The 22800-nt window shown below is 49.6% G+C and overlaps 2 protein-coding genes across 2 annotated transcripts; one reads left to right on the plus strand and one right to left on the minus strand.

Moving 5' to 3' along the window:
• Positions 1-15118: 15118 nt before the first annotated feature.
• LOC120693492 (globulin-1 S allele-like) lies at positions 15119-17389 on the plus strand. Its single transcript, XM_039976935.1, has 5 exons — positions 15119-15649; positions 15720-15895; positions 15981-16061; positions 16147-16431; positions 16545-17389. Exons 1-5 carry the CDS (start codon positions 15178-15180, stop codon positions 17175-17177), a joined length of 1647 nt encoding a protein of 548 aa, XP_039832869.1. The 5' UTR covers positions 15119-15177; the 3' UTR covers positions 17178-17389.
• Positions 17390-20871: 3482 nt separating this feature from the next.
• Positions 20872-21945, minus strand: LOC120688738 (putative cyclin-dependent kinase F-2). Its single transcript, XM_039971118.1, has one exon. The coding sequence runs from the start codon at positions 21943-21945 to the stop codon at positions 20872-20874; it is 1074 nt and encodes a 357-aa protein (XP_039827052.1).
• Between the last annotated feature and the right edge of the window lie 855 nt (positions 21946-22800).

Below are 22800 nucleotides of genomic sequence, written 5' to 3' on the forward strand. Positions count from 1 at the left end.
TTGTCCCTGGAACCTCTCCTATAGCCAAGAGACCCTATAGGATGACAGCTTCTGAATTGGCAGAACTAAAGAAGCAACTAGAGGAATTACAATGAATTGGCTTCATCAGGCCAAGCTCGTCGCCTTGGGGAGCCCCAGTCCTATTTGTCAAGAAGAAGGACAGGAGTATGAGGTTCTGTGTAGATTACCGGGCGCTGAACGAAGTTACCATCAAGAATAAGTACCCCCTCCCCAGGATTGATGACCTTTTTTATCAGCTAAAAGGAGCCAAGTACTTCTCCAAAATTGATCTGAGGTCAGGGTATTTTCAGCTCAAGATTAGAGAAAGCGACATCCCAAAGACAGCTTTTGTCACCCGTTACGGGTAGTATGAGTTCACCGTAATGTCTTTTGGACTCACCAATGCACCTGCATATTTCATGAATCTCATGAACAAAGTGTTAATGGACGAGTTAGATAAGTTTGTCGTAGTCTTTATCGACGACATACTTATTTACTCCAAGAATGTTCAGGAACACGAGCAACATCTGCGGGTAGTATTGGAAAAGTTGAGAGTACATAAGCTATATGCCAAATTCAGCAAGTGTGAATTCTGGCTTTAGAAAGTAGCTTTCCTTGGTCATATTCTAACCGCAGAGGGAGTAGCAGTGGACACCGAGAAGGTCGAAGCAGTTTCCAACTGGCAGCAACCGACCAATGTTAGTGAAATTAGAAGTATTCTTGGATTAGCTGGGTATTATCGGAGATTCATTGAAAGATTTTCCAAGATAGCCCGGCCTATGACAGAGCTGCTCAGGAAGGATAAGAAATTCACCTGGACGGAGTCATGTGAAGGAAGTTTTCAAGAATTGAAGAATAAGTTGACGACCGCCCCAGTACTGACCCTACCAGAAATTCATCGGGATTTTGTCATTTATTGTGATGCATCCCGACAAGGATTAGGATGTGTCCTCATGCAAGACGGGAAAGTTGTTGCATATGCTTCCCACCAACTCAGGCCGCATGAGCAGAATTACCCAACACATGATCTGGAGTTTGCAGCTGTAGTGCATGCCCTCAAGATTTGGAGGCATTATCTAATTGGAAATAAGTGCGAGATCTACACCGACCATAAGAGTTTAAAGTATATTTTCACCCAGCCAGACTTGAACTTAAGGCAAAGAAGGTGGTTAGAACTGGTTAAGGATTATAATGTGGAAATTCATTACCACCCTGGCAAAGCTAATGTGGTAGCCGATGCCTTAAGCCAGAAATCTTATGGACCCAAGGATGCCCATCTGCAGGAAGAAATGGCACGATTGAATGTGCACATTGTCCCTCGAGGATCCATTCGCAAGATGAGCATTCAACCTACTTTGGAGGATAAAATCAGAAAGGCCCAAAGTACGGACAAGAACTTGATGGAAATCTGAAAGCAGACTGGAGAAAATAAGGCACCGGATTTTAGAGTGGATAATGAGGGAACTCTATGGTATAAAAATAGAATTTGCGTGCCCCAGGAAGGATACTTCCAACAAATAATCATGGATGAAGCCCATAACTCGGCCTACTCCATCCACCCAGGATCCACCAAGATGTATATGGACTTAAAGCAAAAATATTGGTAGAAAGGAATGAAGGCGGACATTGCACGGTTTGTCGCCCATTGTGATACTTGCCAAAGGATCAAAGCCGAACATCAGAAGCCAGCAGGATTGATGCAACCCCTACCCATCCCGGTTTGAAAATGGGATGAGATAGGAATGGACTTTGTAGTGGGTCTGCCCGGAACACAGAAAGGACATGACTCCATATGGGTAATAGTGGACCGACTCACTAAGGCGGCTCATTTCATACCCGTACGAACCAATTACGGTGGAGAAAGCTGGCAAAGCTTTATGTGGAAAATATAGTAAAGTTGCATGGTGTGCCTAGCAGAATCGTTTCAGATAGAGGGACCCAATTCACCTCTAGGTTTTGGAAAAGCTTGCATAAAGCCATGGGCACCAAATTGGATTTCAGCTCCACTTATCACCCACAAACGGATGGCCAAACAGAAAGGGTAAATCAGATTATGGAGGATATGTTGAGAGCATGTGTTCTTACCTATGGCAAGGATTGGGAGCAGAGTTTACCCTATGCGGAATTTTCATATAACAACGGTTATCAAGCGAGTTTAGGCATGTCACCATTTGAAGCTCTTTATGGCAGAAAATGCAGAACTCCCCTGATGTCGTCAGAAGTTGGAGAACGTGCCCTAGTGGGACCCGTATTCATAAAGGAAGCAGAAGAAAGAGTGGCCGAGATTAGGGAAAAGTTGAAGGCCGCCTAGTCTCGACAGAAGAGCTACGCAGATAAGAAGAGACGGGAAATAAGCTTCAACCCAGGAGAGATTGTCTACCTTAAGGTTTCACCTATTCGGGGAACTCGAAGATTTCAGATACAAGGAAAGTTGGCCCCTACCGACTGGAGCTACCAGAAGGAATGTCAGATATACACCCGGTGTTCCATGTGTCCCAGTAAGGAGATGTTTGAAGGTACCGAAGAAAGAGCATGTGCCAGAAGAAGAGATAGACCTACAGACAGACCTTCGGTACCAGCAAGTACCTGTCAAGATTTTGGATACTGTCACTAGAAGGACAAGAAATTCCGAAGTATGGATTTGCAGAGTTCAATGGAGCAGACACGGAATAGAAGAAGCTACATGGGAGCGTGAAGATGCTTTGAAGAAAGAATTTCCCCATCTGTTTAGGAGTCGGCCGAATCTCGAGGACGAGATTCATTTTAAGTGGGGTAGGTTTGTAACATCCCGAAAATTTACCAAATAAATCACTCGCTAAATTATTTTCAAAATTAGTTTCATCGTTGAGCTCAATTAACCCTAAACCCTAATCCCCTCCCAGAATTTCCGTCGTCCTGATTTCCGATTTCAATCGTTGTTCCATCTTTTCCTTTTTTCCGCCGACCGTACCCTGCCACTTTTTCCTCGCCGCCATCTCATCCCGCGCCGCTCGGCTGCCTGTCGGCCACGTGCGACCGCTCGCCGCGATCGGCGCTGGTGCAATCTCTCTCTCTCTCTCTCTCTCTCTCTCTCTTTCTCTCTCTCCTTTTCTTTTTCTTTTTCTTTTTAATTTTCCATTTTCCTTCCTTCTCCCACCTCCTTCTCCTCTCTGCCGCGCGAGCACCGCTCGGCCCGCCATCGCCTGACCCTGGCTCCCTCTCCTCTGCCGCACCAAGTAGCTCGCTCGCCTCACGCCCCTCCCTAGTCGTGCACCTCGCAGCGCCGAGCCACCCCTGGGCCGGGCACACGCGCGCGTGCGCGTGTACGCGATCGCCGCGCTCGGTGCTCCGAGCCGCGCACGCCGCGACGCCGCGTCACACCACGGCCGCCTGCCACGCGCGCACGCCTGCCCACGCCACGTGCAGCACGCGTTCCACGCACCCCCGAGACTCGCCGCGCTGCCCATCGTCCAACGCCGCCACCGCCTTCCTGTGTCCGCTCTCGCCGCCGCCCGCCCTGTGTCCTGCACACGCACACGTGCGCACCACGCCGCCGCCTCATCGCTCGAGCCCGCGCGACGACACACACAGCACCCGGGGCCCCTCCACGTTCCTGCGCGCCTGCCCGAGCCATCACTTCGCCCAGGTCCGCTGCGAACCGCGCTGCCGCCGCGTCACGACACCAAACGCCATTAATGGTGCCCGCACCGCTCGCCGGCCGCCACCACCGCCTCGCTCCCTCTCCACCGCCTCTCCTGGCCTATAAGTAGCACCCCCGCGCAGCTCACCTCCCCCACGAGCTCCACCGCCACCCCTAGCCCCTTCCCCGGCCTTGCAACGCCGCCACCGCAAGCGTCTCCGCCCGCAACCGCCAGCCCTCGTGGTCCCGCCGCCTCACTCCACCCTAGCTCGAGCTAGGTGGGGGAATCAAAACACCTTCTCCTCTCCCTCCCCCCCTATTCCGGGCCGCCACCGAGCCCCGGGCCGCCGGAATCGGCCGGCGCAGAGGCTCCCCCTCTCCTCCTCTGATTCCCATGGAGGGAGGAGGAAGAGGGTGGCCTTTTGCCACAAAACCCTCTAGCCTTCCCTCTATTTCCTAAAAGAACCCTCCCCTTTGTTTTACTTTTGTTTAAAGGCCCTTCTACTTTTAGCTATTTAGGAAACTGACCCTCCACCATGTAAACTTAATATTAATTAGATCCCTACACCTTTATAGTATGCCCCAAATATTTTCTAAAATTATAACCAAGCCCTTGCCATCTCATAAATAATTACAAACAAGTCCTGACCCCTTGTTTAACCCCTAAACCTCTCCGTAACCTATCATTTTATGCGCCAAACAATCTCCGATCGACCCGAAACTTTACCATGCCATTCCTATTATAGTTTTGGCCATGCCATTAGGAAACCGTCCAGAGATATTACTCCTATCTTCATATCGTAATTGTTTCCGATTCGAGCTCAACGATAAAACTTTTATTTCTTTTTCTTGATTGTGTGTTTGTTTGTATGCGTCGTAGATCATGGTGTGAACGAGGGAGAACCCGTCGATGAGCAGTACTATGAGCAAGCGAACGAGGACCAAATCCGCGACCCCGAGCCCGAAGGACAGTACTTCGACCAGGACCTCCCGGAAGGCTTTGAAGACGGCAAGTTCAATCCCATCCTTTGATGCATATGTTGTCCTAGTTTTTACAAACACAATCTATTGGCCTATTTTTATAAAATTGCATATGTTTTGCCTGCTGAAAATATGGTTGGATAGCCACCCCTTTTATAACCATTCCTTGACCACCTAGATTAATGTCTGAATGTGTTTTGTTTGGACGTTAATCGCTGCTAGAACGCTTAGGACCTTATACACAATACAACTTGTTTTATAAAGAAAATGTGTGCATGTGTGGGAAGGGAGAAATGTGGAATTTCGAAAGATGAGTTTAGAAGGGATGGATGGCATTTCTGTGTGATTTGCCGATTGGGGTGCTCGTGCCTGTGTGGCAGAGCAGGGAAGGGAGATATCCATCTTGTCACCACTAAGGACCGAGTTGGTGTGTCGTCTCACCTAACTCCACTATCATGCAAACCACTCGACCATTGAATGGGCAACAGCTTAGCATAAACCCCACTAGTTAGTCTAATAGCCATCAGGAGAGCTGAGAGCAACGGGTGATCAAGGAGAAGGGATTAGCTGTGTGTGACTTATGCCCCGGTTAGAACCTCTGTGATAGGTCAATGACTCCTTGGTGCATCCCGTGATGGCTAGTCAGGTCTAGCTAAGGTGGGTAATGGCTTTGTTGGGATCTGCACCGACGCTAAGGTGATCGTGCTGTGGTACCCCGCTTGTGGATAAAGTTGCACACCTCTGCAGAGTTAAAAATCTATTCGAATAGTCGTGCCCACGGTACTGGGTGAGTTACGGTGTGATCACACAACTAGTGTTTATTTTGGGATGGATTGGCGTGAGTTGTTTTGGGAATGTGTCCGGCAGTTGTGTCGTGTGCTATGGCGGATGAGGAGTCCGGTAGCAGCTTAAAATTTGGGTCCTGTGTGGGCCAACATTATGTGTTATTCGGTACAAAGAAAGCTTGCTTTGAAAATCCTTTCTTTCAAATGAACCCATGCATAAAAGTTTGCTTTCCGCGAGTTAAATCCCAGCCTTATCCTTGATGTAACCGATGCATTATATTCTATTTATACCCCCTCTGTGGGTGTGGTTGGACTTGCATAGTACGTTTGTACTCACCCCATTCTTAATTTTTACAGAGGAAGATCCAGACTTCGTTCCCGAAGACGTCGAGTAGAGGTTCCGTCCTGCACCCAACCTTGCCTGTGGATTAGGGTCACCCGCAGGAGGTTCCGCATGGCGCAAGACTCTGACGACCCCCTCTTCATGGTTAATGTCGTCGTGTGGGTGTTAGTTGTTATCCTCGCGATGGTGGCGCTTCACTGCCCACTTCCGTGTAGAGGTGTACAGTGATGTACCACCTGATGTAATAAAAGTGTTATCAGCCTCCCGGGACTGATAATGTATCACTTTTAAGTCTTCTCTTATCTTCTCTTATGAGGGAATGCTTCATAAGTCTGAACCCTTTTGACTATAACGTGCGTCTCCACAGCTCTAACTTCCTATTTACCCCTGCTCTACTCTCGTTCACTAGCACCACATCATCCGCAAAGAGCATACACCAAGGGATATCATCTTGTATGTCCCTTGTGACCTCATCCATCACCAAAGCAAATAAATAAGGTCTCAATGCATACCCCTGATGTAGGCCTATGTTAATATAAAAGTCAGTGGTGTCACCACCACATGTCCGGACAAACGTCATCGCATTCTTATACATATCCTTGATGAGGGTAATGTACTTAGTTGGGACTTTGTGCTTCTCTAAGACCCACCACATGACATTTCTCGGTACTTTGTCATACGCCTTCTCGAGGTCAATAAAGACCATATGCAAGTCCTTCTTCTGCTCCCTATCTCTCCATCAATTGTCGTATTATAATACAGTAAGCTGCACATTGAAGCAACAAACGATATTCTATCCTAAATAAAGATATCAATAAAGTAAACATCATATGAATCGAAGAACATATCCGTGGCTCACTAGATCTATATTAATATTCTCCTAAATAATTTGCACGAAACCTAAAGGCCAAACCATGAAAGATTAAGTTAAAGCAAGGAATGTTTTTTTATGAAACAGGAGGGGAGATCCCCTACTGATTATATTATATTAAAAGCAAAATATCACACCCGTTTTTAAGGACAAAACTGAATGCATAACTATATATATGTCAGGATCAAGTTTCATACATATAGAGATATTATAAGTGAATAATTAGAAATAGTATCACAAAAAGGAGAAATACAATGATTAAAAGACTATCAGAGTTATACATCTTATCCTGGAAACGAAGTATTCAAACTTTACAGGCAATCGACTGGGGGTTGCGTAGGCCTAGAACTCAGCATCATCTTTGAAAGACTTCACAACAACTTTCACTTCTGAGCAGCAGTAAGTAAGGGTGAGTACACTTATGGTTGGTACTCAGCAAGGCCACAAGAAATAACCAAAATTTGATTTAGATCCATCTTTAAGTTTATTAATCATGTGAGGGTCCAAACCGCTCATGACCGTGAGCATGGCTGATATATCAGTTTTAACTCTGCAGAGGATGTACACTTTCACCACAATTCGCGTAAAAATTTCGAAGAGCTTTGAACCCAACCACGCATGTGCTAGCTAGGCACAATATCACACTTCTTGAGGTGTGATTGTATAGGGACGCTATGAGGCCTTTCTAAATAATTCATATATGTAAGTGGTGGTCCCTACATTTGTAGTACCTCAGAAGACACAGCTTCCTTCTCCGCTCCACCACACAAACCCAAACACCACCAAGCTATCCACCCCAACACCACATATAGTTCATCTAATTACTTAGCCAAGACTAGAGCTATATAGTATTGTGGTTGCACTGTTTTCCTGGGTGGTTATCCATGTTCCAATTAAACAAAGTATTCTTGTAATAAGCATTGACAGAAAGATTTTTAGGGTCACTTGCCTTTCACCAATGAAAAGCTACTCTTACTGCTCTTCACTACTCTTCAGCTCTTGCTCACTTGGAAATCTTGATTCTTCAAACTTCAAATAACGATCCTTCTACTCGAAGTAATCATCGGGCAACCATACAAAGCAAACAACAAGAACAAGAACAGTACATCAAACAAAAGAAAGACTTTGAAAGAACATACTAAAGGATAGGGCTCGCTACGGTTACGAGAACGCAAGAAACGCGATAAACGAAGCTACGGTTGAAAAGAAACAGCTATCGGAAGATTTGTGTTATAAAGAAACAAAAGAACTATAAGCTTCATTTATTTTATTTGGAAAAAAATATAAAGGATATTTTAAAGGAAATATCCCAATTAGGATCTACACATATTATACTCATTTACAAAGGCAAAGTAGAACTTAGTCAAATTTTATTTATGGCTGTATACGTATAAATTATACTAATTAAACAATTAATTAGAGAACAGATATGTGAGAGCATCTAAACACGTAGCATTAGGATTTGGTTGAACTAAGCAAATAAAATTACAAACACATTTGAGTTGATTTTATTCAAGTTAACAACAATTATGAAAACCGGACTAAACATTTAATTTGTTTTTACAAAAAAACTATATAAGAGATTATTAATCAAATTAAATTAATATTTAATTTTAAAACAGGAACTATGGTGCAACAACACTACTAAATCGAAGATTACGCTAAAACAAAACTAACGCAACAAGAACGAACTAAAACGGAGCTAAAACGCGAAAACTATGTAAGAAACAAGGTTGTAGGGACCTGTACATGATTAACTATAGATCTTAGGGGCTAAAACGGAAGAAAAAGGATTGATTTGTAAATTCTTTTGAACTGAGATGGACGACGGGTTGATTTGTAGAAACCAGAGGGGCCTTTTGCAAAACGTGAGAGGGTTGACCAGTATCAGCTCTGTTGACTCAGGTCTAGGGCGGATCTGGGCCATCCGATCTAGATCAGACGGTGGCAGAGGCGGCTCGCGGCGGGGTGGCGGCTCGGCTCGGACGCGGCTCGGCTCGGCTCAAGGCGACGTCGCGGCTCGGGGCAAAGCAGCTCAGCGGCGGAGCGGCTCTGCGGCGGCACAGCTGACGGCGAGCGGCGGCGGACGGCGGCGCGCGACGGCGGGGAGGCCGGAGATGGCCGGAACAGCGCTCCGGGGATCTGATTGCGCCGGGGAAAGGCCGAGGAGAGAGAGAAGGCGACGAAGAAGAAGATGGAGGGGTCGGGGAGGCGAGTTCGAGCATCGAAGGGCGCTAACGGCGGTGAGGGGCGGAACTTATGCGCCGGCGAGCAATCTCGCGCAAGGGAGAGCGGAAGAGAGGAAAAGGAAAGGGCACGGTGTTTCTCACTATGCGGAGGAACTCCAGGGACGCTCGGGCGTCGAGGGGAGGCAGAGGAGCGGCGGTTCGCGGCGGCACCGAGCTCCAAAGCTCTAATGGCGGCGGTGGAGCTAGGGTTTCGCGAGGTCAAAGGCGGCGCGGGTCAGAGGGGGGGTCCAAGGGGGCCGCGCGGCGCTATTTATAGGGCGGAGGGTGACGTTCTTGGCGGGCAGGCCAAAGCGCAGCCGCGGCGGCGCGGGCAGCAGTAGGACTCGCGCTGAGTCCGGCTCAGGCACGGGAGGGAGACGAGCCCGACAAGCGGGACCCGCCTGGCAGCAGTAGAGAGAAGAGTGGGAGGAGGGCGCCGAGATGGGCCGGGGAGAAAAGAGAGTGGGCCGCGAGGAAAAAGGAAAAGAAAGCGTCTTTTTTATTTTTGTATTTTTCAAAAAAAAAATTACAGAAATATATTTTTGATTTTAGATTTTACAGTTCTATACCCCTACCTGCCGGGCGGTAGGGGTATAGAACTGTAAAATCTAAAATCAAAAATATATTTCTGTAAAAAAAATTTTTGAAAAATACAAAAATAAAAAAGATGCGAAAAGAAAGAGGGAGAGAGAGATGGGCCGGGCTGAAAACAAGGAGAGGAAAAAGAAATGGCTTTGCATTTTTGAAACTGATTCAAACAATTCAATTCAAATTCAAATTCAGAGAATTCAAATTCAACTTGAACAACAAGCAATAAAACAATGCAAACGCAACATGAATGCAACACAAGAAGAACAAACTCATTTAATTTAGAAAACAACCCATATATATTTTTTCTTTTACACTAAATTCCCTATGAAGAAAAAAATGTTGGGAAAGTTTTAAAATTATGAGAAAATTATTGTTTTATTTTTAATTTTAATCACATCCTGAAATTCAACAATTTTAGGGTGTGACACAAAAAAGTTAAGTAAAACAGGTTACAGGGCTAAAACTAAGAAACAAAAAAGGTAATAAAGAAAATTAGATGAATTACACAAGGGCTTCTAGCCATTCTAACATGAGATCCTTATGTCGTGTCTTTGCTCTAAGAATAACTAGAGCAAATTATGTCTTGAAGTATTGGAAGCATCTATGCGGCGTGGGTTGAATTCCTCTGAAAATGAAATCATTTATTTGCATCCTTAAGCTCCAGCAAAAGTAATCATGACCTCCATGGAGAAAGGAAGATTAATTTGTTCCTCAATTGTTTCCAAAACTTGCCTGGTCGAGTTACCCGTTAACACGATGTTTAACTTGATCCAGCAAGCTAAAGCAAAAGGACAATCAAAGAACAAGTGGAATAGGGTCTCATCCGTTCCCAGATTGCAACAGACACATACATATGAAGGCAAGATCATGTTTCTTTGTCGGAGAATCTCTCTGGTACTGAGTCCATTCTGAAGAAGCAACCAGAAGAAAACCTTGTGTTTGTTTTGACAAGAGGATTTTCATAGCCATCTGAAGATAGGATGCGTGGGCATATGTCCAGTAAAATGTGCATAAGCTTTAGAAGTAGAGAAGAAAAGGGAGCCCCATATGTAAGACCAAACATCTGTGTCATCAGTTGCTGGAAGAGTAATCAAATTCTGTGCAAGTTCAATCAATTGATCAGCAGCTAGAGGAGACAGAGGAAGATGCAAAAGTTCTTCATTGTCATCTGCATTTTGTGCTTCATGAAGAGAAATGGCTTTGTTTTTGGCAAATGAGAGAAGTTGTGGATAATGAATCCTTGGCACTTTATTTAGCCATAAGTCCTCCCAGAAAAGACAGGATTTTCCATCATAAATATGAACCATTGCTAATCCTTTAAAAGAATCTAACTGCTTTAAGATATCTTTCCACCAGAACAAGCCTACTTTTTTATTGATTGATGGTAACTCACCATAGCTATAATGCCTTTCCCATACCAATTTGACCCACGGTATGTCATGTCTGTTAAAGAACCTATGCAAAATTTTCAAAAGTAATGCTTCATTTTGAGTCTGGAGATTTAGCACTCCAAGACCAACTTCCTGTTTTGGCAGACAAACCAATTCCCAAGATGTCTTTGATGGTGTTCTATCATTGATATCTACTCCTTTCCAGAGGCTGTGTTTTCTATATTTGTCCACTTTCTTAATGACTATTTTATGAAGACTAAGTACTCATGAAGAACATTGGGAAAGAGCTAAAGATGGAATTTGTGACTTCCGGTCTTCCAGCCTGAGATAAGAAGGCTGATGTGAAAGCTAACCTTCTTTCACATTTGGTAACTTAAGGCAAGAAATCAATGACTTTAGGTTTGGTCAAGCCTAGGGGCAGACCCAGGTATGTAAAAGGCGAGGAACCAACTGCACATCCAAAGAGTTGAGCAAGCAAATTTGTTCTATTTTCTTCCACATTGATTGCCACTAGCATTGACTTGTCATAATTGACTTTCAGACCTGTTGAGGTGGAGAATTCTTGCAAGACATTTTTAAGAGCAGAAATTTGAAGAGGGCAAGCATCCATGATCACAAGTGTGTCATCAGCATATTGCAGAATTGGGAAGTCTTCACTATATTGCAGAGGTATTGGAAGTGTCAGCAAGTTCAGAGTTCTGGCATGATTTACCATGCTCTGCAAAAGATCTGAAGCCAGCACATACAAGAGAGGAGATAAAGGATCACCCTGTCTTACTCCTCGTTTACAATGAAAAACTTTGCCAGGTACTTCATTTAAAAGCACTAATGATGTTCCTGAAGAAAAGATAAGGTTCATCTAAGAGAGCCATCTGGGTCCAAAGCCTCTATGTTGCATGATGCTCATCATTGCTTGATGCTCTACTTTATCAAAGGCCTTTTCAAAGTCCAATTTGAGGATGATAATTTCCTTTATGGATTGGTGACACATATACAGATTTTCAATTATCTAAAAAAAATATGCAGATTTTCAAGGGCCCAAGCTAAACAGTCATGAGTTGTTCTACTCTAAATAAAGTCATATTGATTCTTGTGAATAATCTGCTGAATTAGATTTTGTAATCTGTTTGCTAACAACTTTGTGACGATCTTCATGGAGATGTTCAAAAGTGATATAGGTCTGAATTCATTTACCTTAGTTGGACCATCAACCTTAGGTACGAGAGTAATATAGGAACCATTCAAACTTAATTTGGAGGCAGATATTCCCATTATAAAAGTCACGACATAGCTTATAAAAGTCATGCTTGATGAGAGACCAGCATTACTTAATAAAATCTGCATTAAAGCCATCTGGGCCAGGTGATTTGTCTGATGGCAAAGATGCAACCACTTGATCAATTTCTTCAGTAGTGAAAGGGTCTTCTAAGGAGGACACATCAGGATGTGATGAGATAAGGACACCAAGATTCAGTTGCATAGTAATACCTTCATAGTGGCCCAATCTTTCTTTGTATGCTTCCCAGAGAATTTGGGCCTTATCATGGTGAGAAGTATGCATGATTCCTGTAGGATTCTCAAGACAAGTGATCAAGTTCTTTCTGTGTCTGATGGTTGCATTAGCATGAAAGAATTTTGTGCCTGCATCACCCTTAGTCACCCATCTTATGGACCCTCTTTGCTTCCAATTGATTTTCTGATGCCTTAATAAAAGCAAGGACTGTGAAGGAACAAATCATTACCTTTGAAGACCTGCAACGGATGGCTTGTGGAGCAACGACGTGGTTGGAGTTGAATGACACCGCTGGATAGGAGGGTTGCCGCCCGCCGGTGAGGGATGGGTGCGTGGGAGGCGAGGAGGTTTCATGTGGCCGGTCCGACCACACGAGACTTTTTACATATTTACCATTATAACGGTTCTCGCTCGAAACCCATTTTTAGAATGGCTCTTACATATTTGCCACATGAAAAAAAAATACTCTTCGTTTTGCTATTTTTGCCTAGCTGTCACGCTACGCATGCATACCACGGTGGTTCCCAGTGAGCGAGGACATGTGAAATGACCTCCCTGCCCCTACCTGCTCCTCTCTCTCCCTCTCTGACAGCCAAGTCCCATAGCTTCCTCCCTCTATCAGGTAGGCCCCCCTCGTCAGATTCGTCTCCCACCTCCAGCACCTGGATGGGAACCGAGAGCACTTCTAACTTCTTCCTAGGACAAGGACTAGGTAGATCCCCGTGATGACCCCATCATACCACCCACCACACTTCTCAGGTGAGGCATTCAACGGTAGATTTTCCTTGTAGGCTCGGCACCATGCCATTGCTGTATTTGTGGATGACACGAACATTGTGTGTGAGCCCGTCTGCGCCCGTGCTGCCCTCCCCCCTCACCCCCTGCCGCCGCTCAGCCAGGGTGCGCGCGAGGCCTCCCTGGATCAATGGCGTGCGGGCCGACGGGAGCGGGCGGCCGGCGCAATGAGCCCCAAGTACGCCTCCCCGGATCGATGGTGCGCAGGGGCAGCAAAAGCGGCGGCGCATGAGGCCGGTGAGGCTGCAGCTATGCGCACATGGGTGAGGGTCTGCGGCGGCGTGCAGGCGATGGCTGCGGCGTCGCGACGGTCCAGCCGGGACGGCCGCGCCGAGCCCCCACGCGGCCAGGCCCTGCCTCGCTTGTTCCAGCGGCGCGGCTAGCGAGCGCCGCCCTCGACTAGGGCCGCCGCGCGCAGGCGTGGGGAGGGGCCAGCCATCCCTGCTTCCGCGACGCCCATCGTCGTCCCCGAGTGCGCCATCTGCTGCACCGCCGAGTCCGTGGGCGCCGTGCCCAGCCTACTCGCGTCGATGCCGTCTAGGGCCCTCTGGGCGCCTTCACGCGGCGGAGGGCGCTGCTCGAGTGCGCCGACCTAGGGGGCCGACCAGCGGCGCGACCGCATCCCCCTCCCTCACGGCTCAATAAGAATCTTGAGAAAGATAACAACTGTTGTAAAGTAAATACGTTGGTTGGGTTGGTTTAGCTGGTTTATTGGGCTGAGTGGTAAAAGGCTATTCAATTTGGTCGGGTAATGTACATCCCCTATAACCTATAAGATGACAACCAATAACGCCGGGTGAAAACGAGGGTGGTTCTACCTGTGCAACGATGACGGACGGCTCCCGGCGTTCAACAACAAAGTCCTGCGGGAGAGGCCGGACGCGTGGAAGTGGGGGGTGTCGCCCCCCGAGCGCCAAGCCAAGTTCACGGTGTACACCGACGCGCTGAGGCACCTGGCAAAGAGGGGGCTAACGGCGGCAGCCGTCATTGCCAATTTTCATCGGCAGAGGGTGCTCCCCCTCATGGAGAGGAAGCTGGCAATCTTCCGGCTGACCCCCGAGGCACGAAATTATTAACGGGCCGTGCCGTGCCTACCCATGGGCTGAACTGCCGGTCCAGACACGGCCCGAAAAGTGATTTAATCGGGCCGGGCCGGGCCGTTTGGCCCAGCGGCCCGAAAATGTTTAAATAGATTTTGATAATGGGATGGACTGGTATTTAAACGGGCCTATCATGCTACCCATCGGGCAGATCGGGCCGCCTATTTTCGGGCTGTGCCTGGACGCGTCCAACGGGCCGGCAGTGAGGCCCAGGCACAGCCCGGGTATCGGGCCCGTGCCGCCCGAATCCCAATAATAATCGGGCCCCGGGCCGTGCTCGGGTCGGACTAAATTGGGCCGGGCCTCGGGCCCCTATGCGTATCGGGCCAAACGGCCAACTATACTTTTACTTTATAGATTTGCAGTTTAACACCTTAATACTCCCTCCGTTCTAAAATTATTATGCATCTAGAAAAAATATTAAATAATTTGTAGATTGGTAGCAAGGCAACGTTGTTTTTGTAGTGGTTGTCTGGTTGAGTTTCACAATTGATCACCTTTCGCAAAAACTTGATCTCTCACGTCCTCTAGAAACAGAGTAACTTTTTTTGTATAACAAATTAAAAAACAGATCAATTGCCCGGCGGCCCATCATCCAGATTCAACCTACCTGGAAGCTAGAGGAGGTGCCATGGTGTACGACATGCTTCCTCGCTCACCCAAGAACACGACACCACCGGGAGACACGACAAGAGCTCTGCGCAGCGGCGGCCACACCCTGGCGTGCACCGAGCCGGAGCCCGGATAAGCACGAGCATGGCGACGGCGGCGAGACGTGGCGACCCGGGTGCCTCCTGCCACGCCGCCTCCCCGCCACGTAGCCGCGGCCCCTCGCCACGTACCACGGCGCCCGGCCGGTATAAATAATCACCAGCTCCGCCTCTGCATCGCCAGGCAAGCATCGAACGAAGCACACGATCGACACGAGATTGGGGACACCACTGCCACTCGTCCACCCCAATGGCGACCGCCAGAGCCAGTACGGCTCATTTCCTCCTCATCCTCCTCGCCACCCTCCTCTGCGCCGCCGCCGCCGCGTCGTCCTGGGACGGCCGCGAGCCCTGGCGCTGCGAGCGGCGGTGCGAGGACCGGCCCCGGCACCAGCGCGCACGGTGCGTGCAGGAGTGCCGGGAGGAGCAGGAGCGGGGCGGGCACGAGCTCGGCCGCCGTGGCGAGGGCTCCGGAGACGAGCGCGAGAGCGAGAGCGAGCAGGAGCAGGAGAGCCGCCGGCCGTACGTGTTCGACCGGCGCAGCTTCCGGCGCGTCGTCCGGAGCGAGCAGGGGTCCGTCAGGGCGCTCCGGCCGTTCCACGAGGCGTCCAAGCTCCTGCGCGGCATCCGCGACTACCGCGTCGCGGTCCTGGAGGCGAACCCGCGCTCCTTCATCGTGCCCAGCCACACCGACGCGCACTGCATCTGCTACGTCGCCCAAGGTAGGAGTACTATCGACCGAGTCCTGCGTCTTCATCGTGTGCTTGACCGATCGCTTTGGCTGGCCTGTAGGCGAGGGTGTGGTGGCGACGATCGAGAACGGCGAGAGGCGGTCGTACACCGTCAAGGAAGGCGACGTCTTCGTGGCGCCGGCCGGGGCGGTGACCTACCTGGCCAACACCGACGGCCGGAGGAAGCTCGTCATCGCCAAGATCCTCCACACCATCTCCGTGCCTGGCAAGTTCCAGGTAACCAAGCTCTAGAAGGAGATGTCGTCACTGGTTGCATGAGCCAAGTTGACTGACGAGACGAGCACATGATGATCGTTGGCAGTTCTTCTTCGGCGCCGGCGGGAGGAACCCGGAATCCATCCTCTCGAGCTTCAGCAAGAGCGTCCAGAGAGCCGCGTACAAGGTAGGTACATGGGCTACGTGCAGTGAAGAAGAGTCAATCATGTAGATCGATCTGCTGTGCTCTGCTGACATCGTGCTGCATGCAGACCTCGAACGAGCGGCTGGAGAGGCTGTTCGGGAAGCAGGACAAGGGGATCATCGTGCGCGCGTCGGAGGAGCAGGTCCGCGAGCTGCGCCGCCACGCCTCGGAGGGCGGCCACTGCCCGCACTGGCCGCTGCCGCCGTTCGGCGAGTCGCACGGGCCCTACAGCCTCCTGGACCAGCGGCCCAGCATCGCCAACCGCCACGGCCAGCTCTACGAGGCCGACGCCCGCAGCTTCCGCGACCTCGCCGAGCACGACGTCCGCGTCTCGCTCGCCAACATCTCAGCCGTGCGTCCCTAAACCTTTTAGCTCGCTTCCGCACCAATGGCGTCGATCACTTTTTTTGTACCATTCAGCGGTGCCGGTATCGTCGATCTCACTTTTATTGGCACCGTGAACAGGGGTCCATGAGCGCGCCCTTCTACAACAGCCGCTCGATCAAGATCGCCTACGTGCTGGACGGCGAGGGCCACATCGAGATTGTGTGCCCGCACCTGGCGCAGGGCGGCGAGAGCGAGCACGGCCGCCGTGGTGGCCGGAGCGAGCGCAGGAGCAGGCGCGGCGAGGAAGAATCCGAGGAGTCCGAGGAGGAGGAGGAAGCCGGGCAGGGGTACCGCACCATCCGGGCGCGGGTGTCGCGGGGCACGGCGTTCGTGGTGCCCGTGGGCCACCCGGTCGTGGAGGTGGCGTCCCGGGGCAGCAACCTCCAGATCGTCTGCTTCGAGGTCCAGGCCGACAGGAACGAGAAGGTGTACCTGGCGGGCGCCAACAACGTGCTCAGGAAGCTGGACGGCGCGGCCAAGGAGCTGGCGTTCGCGGCGCGGGCGCGGGAGGTGGACGAGGTGCTCGACGCCCAGCGCGAGCAGGGCTTCCTCCCCGGCCCGGAGGAGAGCGGCCGCGAGGAGGAGCACCAAGGGCGCCGCGGCCGCCAGGAGCGCGAGCGGGAGGAGGAGGAGGAGGAAGGGCGCCGCGGGCGCGGGCGCCGCGAGGAGCTGGCGGAGACGTTCCTGAGGCTGGCGACCGGCAGGCTGTGAGAGGCCGCCGCGGTGGCCAACGACGTCCGCACGGGCAGCACGCTTGAGCGGCGACGTGGGTACGTAGTACGAGACGTGTCGGACGCGCACGATGTGTATATCTGTACGTGAGGTACGCGGAAGGCAGTAGAATAAATGCGGCTCCGTACTGTATGCTACTGAGGCGATGATGTTCATAAATAAATAAACAAATAGCAGGTGTTCCGTAACCACTTCACTACTTCAGCATTTTTGTTCGTTGCAGCGTTAAACACGGCATTCGGCTTGGGATTATGCATGCGTGTATTATGTACAAAATGTTTCTCCTGTATGGACGTTTATAGGGCGTGCCTGGACGTGTGAATGTTGAGTGTGTTCATATGCACGTGTGTTATTTTATTGACGTATGTATAAATCAAATAGGAAAAAAAACATTTCTACCCCTACTCAAAAGCTTAATTGTGACTTTACCCCTTCTTTTTAAATTTTGTGATTTCGCTCTTGTTATTTTCAAACAAAGCAGCCGTTTGCCCCTACTTTGTTATACCGCTAGAGTTTCTTAAATTAAACGGGAGAAAAAAAGAAAATAGAAAAAATCGCCTAGAGAAAAGACAGAAATGCCCATAGTCTTATCTCCTTTTCACCACCCTGTTGAAACAAGCAAATCGCGAGGTAGGGTTTGCGGCGGTCCTCCATGCCCCTCCCTGACGCCCGTCCCTGCCTTGTGGCGGCGCCTCCCTCCCCATCGCCCACGTTTGCCCTGTGGCGGCGCTACTCTCCCCACCTCCCTGCGCACAGACGTCGGCGCGCGACCGCGACCCTCCGGCGCGCGGCCACCGGCCAGGTGCGTCGCGGCCCTTACGCGCGCGAAGACGCCCCCTGCGTGGCACCCGTCCGGCCGCCGCCCAGGTGTGTCGCTGCCCATCCGCGCGCGGGCGTCTTTCCCCCTGCGCGGGGCACCCGTCCGGCCGCCGCCCAGGCGCTCCTCCGACCGCCGCCCACGCACTCCTGAAGTTGCTGCCTGAACCCATGTGCTGTTGGATTGATAGATATGGTTCATCGGTTCATGTGCGGGCAAATAATTTACTCTGTTTCTAGTCTACCGAGCAGGGGTTCTTGTTCTGAATCGATAGCACAGCACATCCCATTAGTAGCCTTTTTTACTTCGAGGCTTTGTACAGGAATTTATCTTAAAAGTTGCTGTTTGCAATCTGCAAACATGCTTAATGTATGTTCTCTGGACCTATATGTTGGTGTTTGATATGTTCTCTCCACCACTATCTTGTGTGATACTAATATGGCAATTATAAGGGGTTTGTTGCTGTTAATACAGTATTTGTCAAATTAATTTGTTGTGTGATAGTTAATTGTGTTTATATGGATCGTTAGTCCAAATGCTGTCGAAATTTTCTACAATTGATATCTATCCAAAATGTCAACTTGCTAATCTAAAATAGGGGTAAAAACACTATTATCTTTATAAACAGGGGTAAAAATGCATGGGCAAAGTTGCCCATTTGTTTAAAAATTAACACTGTTAGAGGGACTTAACGGAGCAGGGGTAAAGTTAGCCTTCGTTTAAAGATCGCAGGGGTAAAATCACAAAGTTAAAAAAAATGAGGGTAAAATCAACATTTCGCTACAAAATAGGGATATAAACGCTTTTGCCCCCAATCAAATAATACAAAAGCCTCCATCAGAGGGAAAAGCATCTCCACTTATACTTGTGCCCATATGACTTATCTTAACCACTTATTCATCTCATATGATATCTATCCAACTGTTGAATTTATCACCTACCTACGATTGCCTCACCTAGCGATGATTCATCTCGCCATTGATTCCAAGATGAATGATCCGAACAGATCATGTGAAAAATCCATGTTCCATCAAGGGAGGTATGTCTCCTACTTGGATCAAGGGAGACAGTGCCTTGTTACTTGTTAGTTCAATCTTAATAGGAGTATGCAAAAACAAAATAATATTATCCATCCTTACAAAATTTAGAGAAATCTCGGCAACTCTGAAGCGCCTATTCACCAGCGGCGGAGCTACATTGACGCATAGGAATACCCCGCTTTTTCCATGAAAAATAACTATACATCAAGTTTATAATATGTACAAGTTATATGGGGCCTAAATCTTCACTTCTTCGATTCTGTGGCCCATGTTCACAAATGGCCCATGTTCCATCAGCTGACCCACCACTTCTCTCAGTCCAGGCATGACGAAAATCAGCGGTGTTTACTTGTTGAAAATTTTTGGTTCAAGGATCACATTAAATGTTTGACCAGATATTGGGAGAGTTTTTCGGATATTAATAAAAAAATTATTTTCAGAACTCACTTGGAAACCGCGAGACGAATTTTTTGAGGCATTTGACCGCATCATTAGCACATGTGGGTTACTGTAGCACTTATGGCTAATTATACACTAATTAGTCTAAAAAAATTCGTCCCGTCGTGTACATCCAAACTGTGCAATTAGTTTTATTGTTTAACTATATTTAGTGCTCCATATATGTATCTAAAGAGGGAGACACAAATTTCGAAGTGAAATTTTTTGGTAACTAAACGGCCCCTCCAGTAACATTCTCAGATCCTGAACCCGAATAGGCGGCGGTTCGTGTAATCGTGTGTCGGTGCCGTGGCGCGTTGTCAACTGGGCGCGGCGGGGAGGCCACTGCCAGCCGCGTAGGCCGCCAGCTCGGCACTCCGAGCATCGCAAGCTTCCAGGTGGGGCGGCCGGCTACACAACGAGCACTACGGCCCTGCCTCCCTTGAGAATGGATGCCGATCGAAACGATTGAAAATGTCAAATGCCTCGGAAGTCTCAAGATCCTAGAATTGGTGCTTTCTATAGGCTGTAGATCATTCACCGTATGATCCTAGTCTCAGGAGCGGATCTAATGGGTGGGCCGGGTATATCTTAGCATACCTAAATTTTTGACCCACCGAGTTAAAAAAAAAAATTGATCCCAACTCTAGCCCAGCTCAACCAGGAGACCTACAGCTACTTGTTTGGTTGCAAGTTAAATACCAAAGTTGCAAGTAGAAAATATTTAACCTCTGAATTTAAGATTTGAAATGTAATTTATGCGCTTGGTAATTGAATTTCTCGGTCAAGTTTAAATTTTATTATCTAATTATATATGGATTATACCGAATTGCAAGTAGAAGAAAATGTCGTGGCATACCCTATGTGAAATCCTAGGTTCGCTACTGACTAGTCTGCAGTCCTTTTTATTATGCTGGTTCAAACAAAAAAAGCAAGAAAAACATGTACCGTTAAATATCAAGCGGTTGGTTGCATATGAAAGTTTCCGGTGGTACTTTTAGTATGACGTTTTGTATGGGGATGGGAATCCCAAATTTTAAATCTTAGCTCCGGCACTGCTATTCACGTGATTATCATATAGAACCCTAATTGGTTTGCTTGCTGAAGCTTTGTATTCAGAGTTGGTTCATGCCGAAGGGTGTAAACAGAGTTTCCTTATATAGAAGGTGGGTGACAGGGTGAGGTTCATGTAGCAAGACTAACCAAATTCATTCAAAAAATCAAAAGGACAGAAGGGTTCCATTCAAACAATTCAGCTTACACCACAGTATTCACTACAACATTTATAGCTGCCATTACAAGCTCTGTTCTGACGGACAGAGAGTGGTTTTACATACATGCATAAAAGACACAACGGTCGAGAAGGAAACCTCAAAAATCACCGGCACAACACCCTTAGCCTGTTCACTCTCTTGGGCAACGCCGATGCAACTTCCTCTCTCATTGGCAGCTCCAGCGCGCCGATCTTGGCAAACCATGGATGCCTGAGCGCCACGGCCGCCGTGAGCCGCTTCTCCGGGTTGCAAGTGAGGAGGCGGCTCAGGACCTCGAATCCTTCCTCAGACAGCTTCGTCTCCGGGAAGTGCTCGCGCAGGAGGTTGCGCCGCTGCACGCTGTCAAATTCCGGCATCCGCGCGGCGGCGAACGCCGTGGACGAGAACCACGGCCACGTCGTGTCATCTGGCACGCCGAGCACGTCGAATATGGCGCAGAGCTGGCCTTCCTCGCTGTCGTCGAGGCCCTCGAACGGGCTGCACCCGTTGATGAGCTCCGCCATGACGCAACCGAGCGACCAGGCGTCGACGCGCTCGTCGTAGTCGGGCTTCTCCAGCAGCATCTCGGGCGCCATGTAGCACAGCGTGCCGGCCTGGTCATACGGCGGCCGCTCGTCCATGGACATGGCGAGCCCGAAGTCGCAGATCTTGACGACGCTGCGATCGGCGCAGCCGACGAGGATGTTGGAGGGCTTGATGTCGCGGTGGACGACGCGGCGCTCGTGCATCTTGGCGGCGCCGCTGAGCAGCTGCCACATGGCGGTGCGCACCGTGGCCTCGGGCAGCGGCGGCGAGCTGCTCCCGGCGCTGGGGCACTGGCTGAGAAGGTCGTCGAGGCTGGGCCCCACGAACTCCATGACGAGGCAGAGGGCCATGGTGGCCGGGTTGCGGGCGAGGCCGCGGAAGCCGGCGACGAACGGGTTGTCGCAGGCGCTCGCCTCGAGGAGCTGCGCCTCCCGCAGCAGCGCGGCGTGGCCGCCGAGGACCGCGCCGAGGTGCTTGATGGCGACGGGCCGGCCGGTGGCGCGGTGGCGCGCCTTGACCACGGCGCCGAAGGCCCCCTCGCCGAGGCGGCAGGTCTCCTCGTAGTCCTCCGTGGTGCCCATGGCGACGCGCGTCCTCTTGCGGGTCGGCCGCCCGGCGGCGGAGGCGGAGGCGGCAACTACGCACGCGGCCATCGTCGCGAGTGTTGCGGATTAGATTTCGATCGGCGGAGTGCCGGAGTGCTTGCTAGGAAAGTAGGAAGTACTCGACGGGGGGCGACGGCGCGCGAGATGGGGGAGAGGCGGCCAGAATATAGCGGTGACGACGCGAGCCATGCGTTGCGCCGGCGGCGGCAGCTATATGCTTACGGCGGACGGAATCGGAGTGAGTCCGACTCTGACGACGATGCCTTTGCAGACCTGGAGATGGATTCCGACTCGGTGACTGCTGCATGGCCGTCGGTCTCTCCTCTCCTGCAAAACGGCAGAGGCAACCGACGCGTGGAGAGATCTTTTGCCTATCTCTACTACTGGAGTAGCTCGGTTAATCTATGGTGTCAAAAAACTGGTTCATAGTTACTCCTGGTTCTCACGTGTTGATGCTTTGATCGTTTGTTTGCATCGTGATACAATGGCCCGCTGGGTTAGTTTATTGCGGTGACTGTGCCACTGTGGTTTGAAATGAAGTAGCCATGTGCTGAGCTGGAGAAAAATAGAGGAGAGTGCAGCACTTTATAGTTCATGTATAGTATTGAAGTAAATATGATGAAAATCTAGAAGTGATAAGGGATTATGTATTTTTTTTCTGGATGCGGCTGCCCCCATAGCTTACTACCTAGCTCCGCCACTAGAACCAAATGGGTAACGAGAAGTGTCCTTTACAATCGTTGCAGGGGTGATTCGATGGTATTTTTTTGGTTCAGCTAATTAATTGCATATCATATTTTAGTTTCTCTCTCCCACACAAATTATGTGTCATGTGCCATTCTAGCTCGTCACTGTGCACGCTAGAGGTCTCCTCCAACAGCGGAGGCAACGCGTGAGGCAAAT

The sequence above is a fragment of the Panicum virgatum genome, chromosome 9N, assembly GCF_016808335.1.
Source record: "Panicum virgatum strain AP13 chromosome 9N, P.virgatum_v5, whole genome shotgun sequence".
In the NCBI taxonomy this organism is placed as follows: Eukaryota; Viridiplantae; Streptophyta; class Magnoliopsida; order Poales; family Poaceae; genus Panicum; species Panicum virgatum.